At 38.4% G+C, this 12,328-nt stretch overlaps 1 protein-coding gene across 5 annotated transcripts in view; it reads right to left on the bottom strand.

Moving 5' to 3' along the window:
• Positions 1 to 12,328, bottom strand: part of LOC128261070 (uncharacterized) — a 58,664-nt gene that overhangs the window by 14,022 nt on the left and 32,314 nt on the right. For 3 of the 5 annotated variants that reach the window (XM_052994511.1, XM_052994510.1, XM_052994512.1), the window contains exons 3-6: positions 10,879 to 11,235; positions 3,872 to 4,069; positions 3,665 to 3,785; positions 305 to 452 (exon numbers count right to left, since the gene is read on the bottom strand). In XM_052994511.1, the coding sequence (XP_052850471.1) occupies positions 305 to 452; positions 3,665 to 3,785; positions 3,872 to 4,069; positions 10,879 to 11,235 (824 nt within the window). Of the gene's footprint in view, positions 1 to 304; positions 453 to 3,664; positions 3,786 to 3,871; positions 4,070 to 4,160; positions 4,297 to 10,878; positions 11,236 to 12,328 lie in introns of those variants that run through there. The other 2 variants (XM_052994514.1, XM_052994513.1) reach the window with 2 other exon arrangements.

Below are 12,328 nucleotides of genomic sequence, written 5' to 3' on the forward strand. Positions count from 1 at the left end.
TAAAACGTATTTACCAAATTTCTGCCAATCCATTACCACAATTAAGGGTAAAAAAATATTGGGGCTAATAGAAAAAATGTTGAGTATCATTTTCTGAATCAGTTAGACCATCATATAATTGATCTATAGAAATACAAACTTAAATCCTTTTTCCTATCGTTCAATGTATATATATTTTGGGGTGTGTTACTATGACTCATAATTCTGTGGCCCTTGAAAAGCTGATTTTAAAAACAGGCGGGCATTCCTTGGCTGAAGTTTCACCTCCCAACTGGCTTGTGCCCCCTGGAAAAGCAGGACTCACCGATGAAGCAGCGGACATCGTAGCTGGTGCCGATCGGAGCTCCGTAGTACCGCTTGGCCGGAACCAACTGGACACTGGGTGGTGCGTAGGAGGACAGCGACAAGGTGAATGGGTGGGCGCCGTCCCCCAAACGCTTCATCAGGGCCTCCTGAAATGGGAAAAAAAAACAAAGGGTGGAAGTATTTGCGGCTTAGCATTGCGATTGAAGTTGAAACTCGAAGCCGAATTCAGTATAATCGCGGAAGCAAGAATGTAATATGTTGATTTATTTATCACTTTGCCATTTGGGTCGCAAATAAAATTCCCGACTGTCTGTGTGTTTTTGGTCAGCATTTCATTTGCATATCATTTTCGCAAGTACATACAACTGTGTAGAAACGTTCAATGGAGTGGACCCTTATAAGAGATTTATAAGAGATATTTTTGTAATTGCAGTTCCTCAACAAAAACAAAAAGTAAACATGCCAATATAACTTTTAAACCTTAGTGCTGTTAATCAAATTAATTAATTTAGTCTAAATTTATGTTCCCCCTCAGACGGGAATGTACCCGAAATAAGGGCTCACCCAAATGTATAATTTGAAATAAAAACATGCGTATATCTAGGTAAACATAATCGTTGGCACGTGTACTCTCAGGTTGCCGGGTCAACGAAAGCCGTGTCCTTCGGGCTTTATGTGTTCCTGATTCTTCCACAAAATTCAATGTGGTTTATCTGCCTGGTTGCAGTGAGCATTTATGAAAGTAAACTCTGACACATGACTCTGTTGTCTTGGGGCAAAGCTTTTTATTACGGTTTTCGCATCATACCGTTTAGATGAAAAATGGCATCAAATTGCATTTTTCAAAAGAATCCAAGGAAACTGAGTTTTATTTCATTTAAATTCTCAGCTGCGTCGTTTGTAAGCATGTTTGGTTTTTTCATAAGCCGCAAAGCTTGACAACAACTACAAATCAGTTTCTGCACTTTTGCAGCTTTAACAAAAATGTTTCATTTAAAAAATGTTTCATTTAAAAAATGTTACAATATATAATTATTCAATTTTTATGCTTAAAACAATGGCGCTATTGCCATTTTTGCAAATACATCGATGGTCCTGATTTTTCCAATAGCAGCTATATGATATGCAATCCATTGACTAAAACTAAAAACAACCTCTGTATAAAAATGAACGCTTAACAAGAACATTTATCTGTTTATATTTTAGACGAAAAAATCAATTTCTCTCAGTGTGCTATTCAATCTATACGCACCCCCTTCTCACTTGTCTCGTCTGTTTGTTGAGGCCTATTTTTGGCCGAATTTCCTTTATCTTTGTGGGCTCTTGTCGTTCGGCAAGTTATTAAAATCAAATTTATTTAATTATGCGTGCGCCTGTGTGTGTTATTGCATATATTTGTGTATTTGTGTGTGTGTGGGTGTGTAAGTGTGTCTAAGAACCCTAAAAGAATACGGTTGCCTGCGAGTCCATTATGACGAAGTGGAGCGAGAAAACCCATTGGCCAACCGAATTCGTGCGGGGAGTAAGTTGTCGGAAATGGGATGGCAAAAAAAAAAAAAATTATTCCATGTCAAATTTAATAAAAATGCGAAAAGTTGAATTTGAAATTTTCGGTCAGCTTCCCCCCGTTTTTTGACCTTTGTCCTTCGGCCACCATTCGAACCATGGAAAGTCCGTGCGAGGATCCGAAACAATGCACAAAGAATTTGGAGGAGCAACGGCAACGCCAACATTTGTTTGGCTTTTAGTTAAATGAAATTGATTTTCAATTGGTTTAAGTGCACCGAACAAACTCTCGAAGGCAGGGAGAATCCGGTGAAAAACGGTCCCCATCACATTTGATACATATAATACACAAATCTATATGTATGCGCACTAGGGTGGGCCACAAAAACAAAAAAAATACTTTAAACTTTTAAAATAAAGCGCAAAAACCAAAAAATATTTTTAATAATGTTCTCTGTTTCAATCCAATTACCTATGTGTTACATGCCTACAGTTGGAAATTTATACAAAGAAAGACATTCCTGCTTTTGCAATTTTCTCAACTTATTGACCTCTTTCAAAATTAAAACCAAAATATGGAGAGCAAAAATTAAATTTTTTTTAATTTGAAAAATCTTTTTTATATTAATGAAAAAATTGTTGTATCATGATTTATAACTGAAACTAAAAATATATGATTATTACTGGTGCTTGCTAATCGAAAGTCACATCAAAAGTTAAAAAATATAGGTATTAAATAGAAAAAACAAAGTTTCTCTTAAATAACACCAAGTCCGTGCCACAAACAGTAAAGTCTGAAACATATTGTTTAAAAAAAATACAGTTTTACTTTCCCTCAAATTCTTGAACCCTCGCCACCCTCACGAAGGACATTGAAATATTTACACAGTTCTGGACCGCCCTAGTGTACACATATCCAGGGGCGCACGTGAGATGTCGGCATCCGGACGGACGAACTCAACGTGCTGCTCATAAAAATCCAGGACAAGTGCCTCCGGACTTCATCCGACACTCTGAGTTGGGTCTCGAGTCGAGACAAAAGTTAGTCATGGGAACAGTTAAACATCAAGTAAATGCTGAGTTATGTTTAAATTCCGGGGTGCTGAAATGCACATACGTAGTTCCTTGGTAACAGGCTAATTACATTTGAAAAACAGTTGTCTACTGCCACTATTAAAACATAAACATAATTTATCATTATTGCATTGGCATGTTTTTAACGATTTCAGGAGGACATTTTGGATACAATTAAAACTTGCTTTTCACTGCATGGCGATATTAACTTTCTTGCTGAGTTGAATATTAATTATATTCTTCTCCATGGCAGCGGGTGAATCCGTCCCCTTAGCTTAAGTTAATTAGCTTTAACTTTTGTCCACAGTGTACAATTAAGGAAATTACTAATTCATCTGAGGAATGTGCACTCTTTCTTGGAAAATCGGAAGCGAAAACACTTAAAGAATGCTTTAACTAAAGGCTTTCTTTAATCAGATTTTAGTTGAACTAAGTGCAGCTTTTAACGCAGTGAACTGAAACTCCAGCCGCGTTTCCCTCGAAATTTCGCGAAGTTGAGGTGCCAAGCTATGGCGTTGCAAGCCCCTGCAAATTGTCCAAATTTTTATGGTCTTTCCCGGGCGGAGTGATGGCGTTGGTTCGAAGGATGGTGGATCAGTGGCTTGTACGCTGGCCAATCCGCAGCGTCATCAATTGTTAATGCCAAAGTTGGACAGCTCCAACCCCCCCCTCCTCCCCCAGAAACTGTCGGTCAAGCGCTCGTCAGGATCCAGGAGTTGATGCCGCCAAGTGTCGGCAGATGGCAGAAGGCATGCATAATTTCAATTTCTATGATTACCTGCAGGGGACTGAGGGACTCCGGCGTGGGCTCCTCGAGTCGTGGCCAAATCTGGTGCAGCGACATGATGGCCTCGTTGTAGAACCGCAGACCCATCACCTCCTCGTCCTCGCGGCCGTATCTAAAATGGGGAATCGAGGAAGGCGCAGCAGTTGTGGCAAAGTTGCAGTTTCTGTGTTAAAACTGAAGCCGATGCGGCGGACTCACCGGAATGTCAGCGTCAGCTGGGCGTATACGCGATATCCCTGGATGGCCTTGGGGTCCACGTAGACAATGCCACGCAACACGGACGGATTGTTGCCGGTGAGCGTAATCTCGCGAGTCGGCAAATATAGGGTCAGCACGCAGTTCGGCGAGGTCTTCTTGTAAACGCGCTGGGTGCCAAACTCATCCCTGTGAGTGGATCTGGACGAGAAGGGCAAATGTACTGGGATTAGGAAGGCGATTTATTGGGAACTGCCACTGATGGCTTAACCAAAGATGCCAAGTAACTCACTCGAACTTCTACTTTCTTTATTTTCTAAAGCGCCATTTAGTTGAATTTCGAATGACACTTTTTTCTTAAATGATTTTCAATTTTGAGATCGTTTTAGCCCCTTTTCTTTTCAGGCATTTCAAGCAGTTCGAATGATTCACATTTGAAAGAACAAAGTTCAACAGTGCCAAACATAAAGTTAAAGACAAAAGTGAAAAGTCAAAGCCAATTGTTTAAAGTTGAAAACGAATCTAAAGTTTTATTTTTTGCATTTTTAAAACTACAAAGAAAAGTTTGTGGTAAATGTTGATTAATGAGAATTTGGGTGAAGTGATGTGTTTTGTAGTTTATTTTTAGTATGGTGAATTGTTTGAGATGTGAGGTGCATCATTGCAGGCCCTATACTTTAGTTTAACTACCTATAAACTATTCATAGCAGTTATTAAAATACGTACAGTGGCTTACAAATTGCATTTAAGCATTAAGGGAAAAATATTTTGGAATTAGCTTGTTTTGATTGCAACATGGCTTTGGCAAATTTATATAAATTACTATCCAATCCTTAAGTATTCTGGTTGCCTTATGTTTAATCATAAAAATAATATATATTAGTTTTAGTTGGGAAATATTGTAATATTAAATAAAAACGTTAGTTCACATATAACATACGAATTTAAGCTGCATTTATTTCAATGGTACAAGTGACCCCCGGTTCGCCAAATGTGCGGTTAAAGCCCTATTAATTATTCATGCAATGATGGCCCAAGCGGTGGCAGGTTGACCTTTGACACGGCGACCATTAGTAGGCTCAGGAATTAAATTTCCTTTCCGCAGGGCTCTGCGGCAAAAATTAGAATGCTGTCTGTTCGGCAAATTATTGCTACCTGTGGCAAAGACCCTCAATTTCGCACACATTTTGCGGGGCTACAATGTGCAACTCGGCCTCGCCACACAATGAAATTGTCACCTGGCCGCAAGTCTCGACCCGTGCACACACTGAAAAAAACACTATTTGTTTCACTTAGTTCATGAATGCTTAAATACATTCATGCCTAGGAAACAATATTATTGCTCGAAATTAAAATAAAGCAACACATATTTAATTGACGTTCATTTCGAATTAAAAGTCTTCACATGGATTATTTTTGGTCCATGTCTTTTTGACCTATTTGCTAAGCATATGATTTGAGATGCCGGTACACCGAAAAAAATAGTCAGAGAAACGAAGCTTTTCTAGAAATTAAATTTTACAAATAAAATCCCAGATACTTATTATTGTATTTTTGCAGAGGGTATTTTATTTTCAGTCAGAAGAATGCAATAATTTGATTAATTGAGCTAAAAAGCGTCATAGCTTCAATGTATTTAAATCGAAATTTAGATGTTTTAAAGAGTATTTAATTATGGCCATTAATTTTTTTAATTTGTAGTTGTAATACATAGGCATATAGGATGTACATGCAGCTCAATCATGGTGATTTGTATATTTCTAGTGAAGCTCGTCAACCCAGAAATTAAACATAAAAGTGTAGGCATGGGCTTAAAAATAATGCTTATAAGGGGTTTAACTGGCTAAAAAAAAGGTGTGTAAATAGTGTGCATCAATATATGTTAAATATAAAAGTCCATTGGATATATTAATAAAAAGACGTTAATTTTTTTACTGCATACTCTTGGACACCTTTTGAGGTGATTTTAACACACTTTGATGTCTGTAGCACTTTGCTTTTTGGGTGCAGTGACAAATGGAAACCTCACTCGAATGCCGATTTTATTTCCAGTGCACAAACACGTTAAATCAGTCAGGTGGGCATTTATCAGGTGCTGCATCTGCAATCAGGGCATCGGTATTCCCAGTCCCAGTACCAGTCCCAATCCGATTTAGATTCCCATTCCCTTTCCTTGCTGCACTTGGAGTCCATAGAAGTGGCTTAGCAACCAAATTCTAGCTGCCAGAAATATGCAATTAAAATTCCTGACTGGCGAAAACAAGAGAGTTCAAGACCACGACAAATGCAAATGAGGTGGTGCTGGGCGGACCATCGTCGAGGTCCTCAACGGAGGTCCTTGAAAGGAAAAGCCTCTGAGCTTAGCGTTTTAATTAGTTTCACTTCTGATAATTTGCTCTCAAAATCTTTCAACATAATTTTCGCAATGTTGCAAATGAAAATTTGCCACCTCGCTTCTGCCAAAGTAAAATACTATTACATTTCTGTGCCATTTATTATTGGCTCACTGAAATGGTGAAAGTCTATGAGATTGAAACATAACTATTTTCCAAGTGAAGGCAAATGAGTGGCAATCTTTAATGAAATTATGAACCACGGGAAGGTATATCTTAGCGAAGCCAGACATCACACGAGTGAAAGTTTTCTTTTTTTTTTTGTTGTTGACTGCAACAATGGCTCAAGTGCCGGCTATACGAGCTGACTTGAAAGACCACAGTCTCCCCAGCTTAGAGCATAGTCAAAATTTAATGAGGAAACGAATCCCCGAAGAACAGTTCAAAACAGTTGAGGGGCAATGGTGAAAGTTTCAGTTTACAGGGTCTTGCGGCTTTTTGCAGTTCTCGCTGCAGACTCATTTGCCGCTGAGTTCGACAGCCAAGTAATACAAAATTTCCCGCGAATTCTGTCACTTTTTGCTGGCGCTGAAAAGCCAGCTGGGGAAAATGGCCTGATTAAAACTGCAATCCTAGATGCCGATGCAGCAGGAAACTCAATTTCCATTTCTGCATAATGGCATCCGTCTGCTTCATCATAATAACTGCCAAGTTAAAGGCTGACGAAGCCAAACAATACGTTATGAACGTAGCATAGGTCTTAATTAAAATCAAATTTAGTTGTTTGCTCTCATTTTTATACAAAGTTTTCCCACTCGATAATTAATTTTCCTTCCCCACAATAATTCTGGACTGTGGCATTCTTGTGGAGAACCTAATACTTAATAGCAATAACACGATTTATATTGCTTTTTTTTTGTTGGCAGTCATGCTTTAAGTAAAGGATTTTGCGAATATTTGCATAATTTTCAATAGTCCAAATTTGGATTAATTTACAGGAATGCTTGCATAAAATCGTGATTAAATTTTAACTTAATGTAATGTAAGTAATAATATACAAATTATACAAATAATTTGTTTCCGAAACTAAACTAAATTCGAACTGCAAAGAGTTTAGCACAACTTGTTCATAAAATTCGATTATCCCGCTTTTGTGAGACTGCCTTTTGGACTTGAGTGCAATTTAATTTGTGACAGCATCATTAAGTTGGGGATATTGTTGGGAAAAGAAATCATGGTCATGAATAAGACGTTGCGAAGGATAAGGATAAATATAATTAAAATGAAATAAGTTGAAAAGCAAAAGCCATTTAAACAGTACCGCTATTGGTGTTTATGCTTTAAAAATGAATATCAATTATTTGCATATCGTTAAATTTAAGGACATGATACATTTGTTTAACATATTTTTTTAAAGTAATTCTTTAACGATGATTGGCTGCTAATCCGCTTACGGACTACTGCAACTGCATACAAACTGGGCAGCACAACTGTTTTGTGGGAGTGCCATTATAGCTGGAGACGCATTATTTATGGCTTCTATTTGAAACTAACACCACCCAACATCCTGTTGACATTCGATTACTCTCAGGTGGATATCCCAGATGAAGATAGAGCGGAATGACAGCAATGAATCTCAGCTTAATGACACGAACTTGAAAACCAATTCGCCGAAGGATGAAGATAATATCCAAAGCTATGACAGTGGTTGATCGATGCGATTGGTTGGTGGTGGGTTGGGTTTGTGTTTGGGTTTGGGCCCCACCTGAAACCATTGTGATGCAATTAGCGGCCCAAGGTCAATGTCAATGTCAAGGACAATGCTAAATGCTGAATGCTGAATGCAGAATGCGCGAATTAAAAAGCAAATCGAATGAGCGCCATGTCAACAGGAAGAGCCAAGGTCGACTGGTTACTACTTCCTTAATTGTCTACACTGGCTGCGGTCACCACTCGATGAGAGACCTCCCTTCCCCTTAATTGCATTGCCATGTTGCCGAGTGACCTTGAGTGCCGGCTTTCACCACCGCTGACCGGTCATCCAAGTGGGCATCGCTTTCTCCGCTAATTCGATTTACACAGTTGTCAGTTGCGAGAAAGTACCGCCCCGTCCCACGCCGTCTCAAATACATTATTCAGCCACTATTCATCAGCCCGGTAGCTGGGTAGTAATTAATTAATTTGCCCTTATTTTCCTGTGATTGATGAGGCGCTGGCCCGCCGCGGAAGTGGCAAAGGCCAAAAGGCGACAGTTCAATCCGCTCATTTCGCTCAAACTTGCAGTAGGTGCACCGTTTTTTTCCCCAATTTGCCAATTAAATAGTAGACTGATACAAAACGAACTGCAATTTGAATGCCCATTCAGGTGCTATTATGATTTCTAAATTTTCACGATCCAATTGTACAATTGATAATTGTTGAATATTCAATGAAAATATTTTAACTTCTCTTGAAATCTTAAGTTTTCTGTGGAATGTAATTTCGGATAAAGCCGCATTCATTTTATTTTTTCCTTTAAATCACAATTTTTGGGAACTAAATTCGATAATTTGTTTTCCAATATTAAAACCGTTTTTACTGTTTAAGCCGAAATTAAAACGAACATAGGAGTTTAGATTCCAAGAGAATATTCCATGAAATAAATATTTTTAAATCGTTGAAATTGTGTAAAATCAGAGATTTCAGCTTTGACGGCATTAACTCACTCAAAAGTACCCAATTACCAAGATAAGTACAAATGGTTCCTGGAATTAGTTGGCTGTATACCTGCGTAACCTGTTGAATTCTCTTAGAAAACCATTAAAATTGCTTCTTCTAATTTTGGTAAAACTCTTTTCCAATTCTAAGTTTTCCATTCCTCGCAGAAAGGAGACCCCTAACTGCACTTCTAGAGCCCATTACTTGGCTCAACAAATTCAGATTTTTAACCTCCTAACCATTTAACATTTTTGGAATTAGTATTAAAATTAATCTTTTTATTGTTGGTCAAGTTTATGGCCAGCACAAAGTCGTAAATCTTTACCCTTTTATGTCCCCAGAAAGCTTATTTTATGGTGGGAAATGACTAAATCAACTTGGCTTTCCTTCAAGCAGTTACAAACGTTTTAAAATTCTTGGAAAATAAACCTGCCGAGTGCATCAAACCGGCATACTCGTTTAGTTTCAATTAAGCCAGCGTTTCCCGTGATAATCTTATATGATAATTGCTTCCCACATGGCTTAAACACCACAACTACTTCATTTTCGCTGGAATCGAAATTTAATTTGGCTCGATAAAAATACATTTAGGTGGGTGCCAAAGTGGGCGGTCAAGCTCCGCTTGTGGCCACTGTCACTTAATCCACTTATCCTCATTGCGAGCTCTAATCCCTAATCTCTCATCGCCACAAAGGTGGTTCGCGTGCTTAAGTCCCGGGTTTTGAGTTCCCCCAGCAGGGTATTGTGTTGCCACCATGTAGCCACCGTTTAGCCACCAACACCCCAGGACCCCAATCCCTGTCCATCCATTTATACTTTGATTTCTGGGCTGCCGCATTGTTTTACTGATGTCGAGTACGCATTGTCGCAATTGCTGCGTGATTTGAAGAGAATTTACTCACTCTAACGTTCAACAAGTGGGTTTCAAACTGGACTTCACTTCAAGCCCCAGTCTTTATTAACAATCTGTTCATGCTGGGGTCGAAATTCTACAAGTATTTAAACAAATTAAATCAATAAACATGGCTTCTGGCTCTGATTTAAGCGCTCACTGCAACAAGATTTAAAGAAAGTTTTGCAGATAAAGATAGCTTCGTATAGCGTGTAGGCAAAGAAAACTTTAAACTCCTGTTTTGGACTTTTAGTATAATCAGTATATGTATGTGACTGACAAGGCAGAAAGGTTGTAAGTCAAAAGAAATAACAAACGATGAACACCATTGCCATACAGACATTTATCCATCCATGGCGTGCCTTTGTAAAATATAGATTAACAACAAGGAAGCTAACTTCGGCTCGCCAAAGTTTATACACCCTTGCAGATAATAAAAATTAAATATTTTTTAAAACATCCAAATCTAAAACATTTTAAACATATGCCTATATTCTTAAAAACATTGAAGCTATAATGATTTTACACCTCAATTATAATAAATAAATAGTTGTTAGTCATACTTATTTATAAAACGCATCATTACGTAAAGTACAAAATAAGCTATGCTTAAGTGATAACTTATGAGGGAGTATGCCAAACAATTAAATCTTAAAAATATAAAAATGTATATAATTGTTTGTAATATTCTTATTGTTACTCAGTCATACAAGCTTTAAGTAATAATTTGTTGATTTATAGAAATACGTATAAGTTTGCTGTTGAAATAATTTGAATTTAGGTTGAACAATATCTCAATATAATTTTACTCATGAGTCAAATAAAATTTATTTGATTTACTCAACAAGTCCATTTGTACTTCTCAACATTCTTTCGTCAGCTGAATATTTTGCCCGCTGTTTTTATGCCTTTTTATCCCTAGCTGTTAAGCAGGACATTAAGTATGCGCCCGAGTGGCCCGGGCAGCATCTGCAGTTGCCGTTCGTGTTTGAATACTCATATCAGGTGTGTGTTGTGTTTGGTGTATGATGTCTGGTGTGTTTTTTGTACATTGTGCCAGGTGCTGTGCACCCAAACGTCCCCACTACCTGTGCTGCAGGTCACGGAACTCCTCGCCGGTCACCACGTCCAGGAGCAGCTCCTCGGAGTGGAAGCTAATGGATCGTTGGAGGCTGTCTCCGGCAGCAGAGACCTCCAGCTGCGAGCTGCTGAGATGCGGGCTGCCCAGCGACGGGGACATGGATACTGATACGGATGGCTGGCTCTGTGATTGTGATTGTGTTTGTGATTGTGATTGTGATTGTGACTGTGGTGACGACGATGTGGTGGCCAGCTTGACGGAGCTGGAGCTGAGTCCCAAGGGCAGGAGGTCCAAAAACTGGGTGAAGCGATTCAAACGCTTGTGGCTGGCGTTAGTGCGGATGCTGATGTTGCTGCTGTTAGCACTGTGGTATAATTAGAGTCAGAGTCAGAGTCGGAATCAGAATCAGCATCACATTGTCATCAGCAGCGCACAGTTGGACAGGTTAATATGAAGAAATGACAAGAAGTTGGTTACACACCTTGCCGTACTGTCTATACATATATAAAAGGGAGGCTTAAATACTATATAGAGGCATGGGATTATATATGTACACATTTTACTTGCATATCTGCGCATTGCGTATTTAATTTCATTTGATTTCTTTTCGGCTTATGCCCCCCCGGTCGAGTTTTTACTGCCAAGGAGGTTTATTTAGTGTTCTTTAGTATTATACATATGTTTGTCTTCTTTGTTTGCTCGCCTGTTTATGTATTTGTTTACTCCGGTCTATTGGATGCAGTGTTTCTTTTATATTTTCGCGCTCATGATTTGGACGGGTTTTTGTGCCATTTCGCTTTTACGACCTTTTATTTTGATGCGTCATAAAATGAAAAGTTTTTGCTCTTTTTTCCATTCTTGTCGCCCCTTTCGCTTGTTTGGCTTTGTACACAAATGTTAAATGGTGTTTTTATTTCGTTCGTTTTTACATATTTGCAGAGTTGGACAGGCATTTTGTTAATCTTCTCAAATGATAGAAGTTGGAGGCATGCGGGTATAGGGATCAGGAAGAAGGAAGTGGGTACAATGATATGCTTTTGAGTTCGTTCTCGTCTAATTAGATACCATGTTTGGGGGCGATACTATTTATATGGCGAATAAGTATTTAAAGGCACTTTTATGAGTTTGTGGAGGTGTTTAAATATGCATTAAATTTTCAGGAGACCGTAGGTCTTTTTATACACTGTTAGCCTTATATGATTGTTTATGTAAGTTAAGCGCTTAGTCGGAAAAAGAACATTAAGTAGAGCTACTCAATTAAAATTGTATTATTTATTTAAATATGCCCTGATACAAACTTTTAATTTCGTGTCTGTTTTTTAATGACTTAACTGTTGAACATTTACAAATGACAATAAGGCGGTGTATTACGCAATCGACTCAATAAACGAAAAATGTCCGCTATTAAATGAACTCGTTAATTTGAGGTTTTCCTTTCCTTTCACTCCATTTTTTGT

The sequence above is a fragment of the Drosophila gunungcola genome, assembly GCF_025200985.1.
Source record: "Drosophila gunungcola strain Sukarami chromosome X unlocalized genomic scaffold, Dgunungcola_SK_2 000050F, whole genome shotgun sequence".
In the NCBI taxonomy this organism is placed as follows: Eukaryota; Metazoa; Arthropoda; class Insecta; order Diptera; family Drosophilidae; genus Drosophila; species Drosophila gunungcola.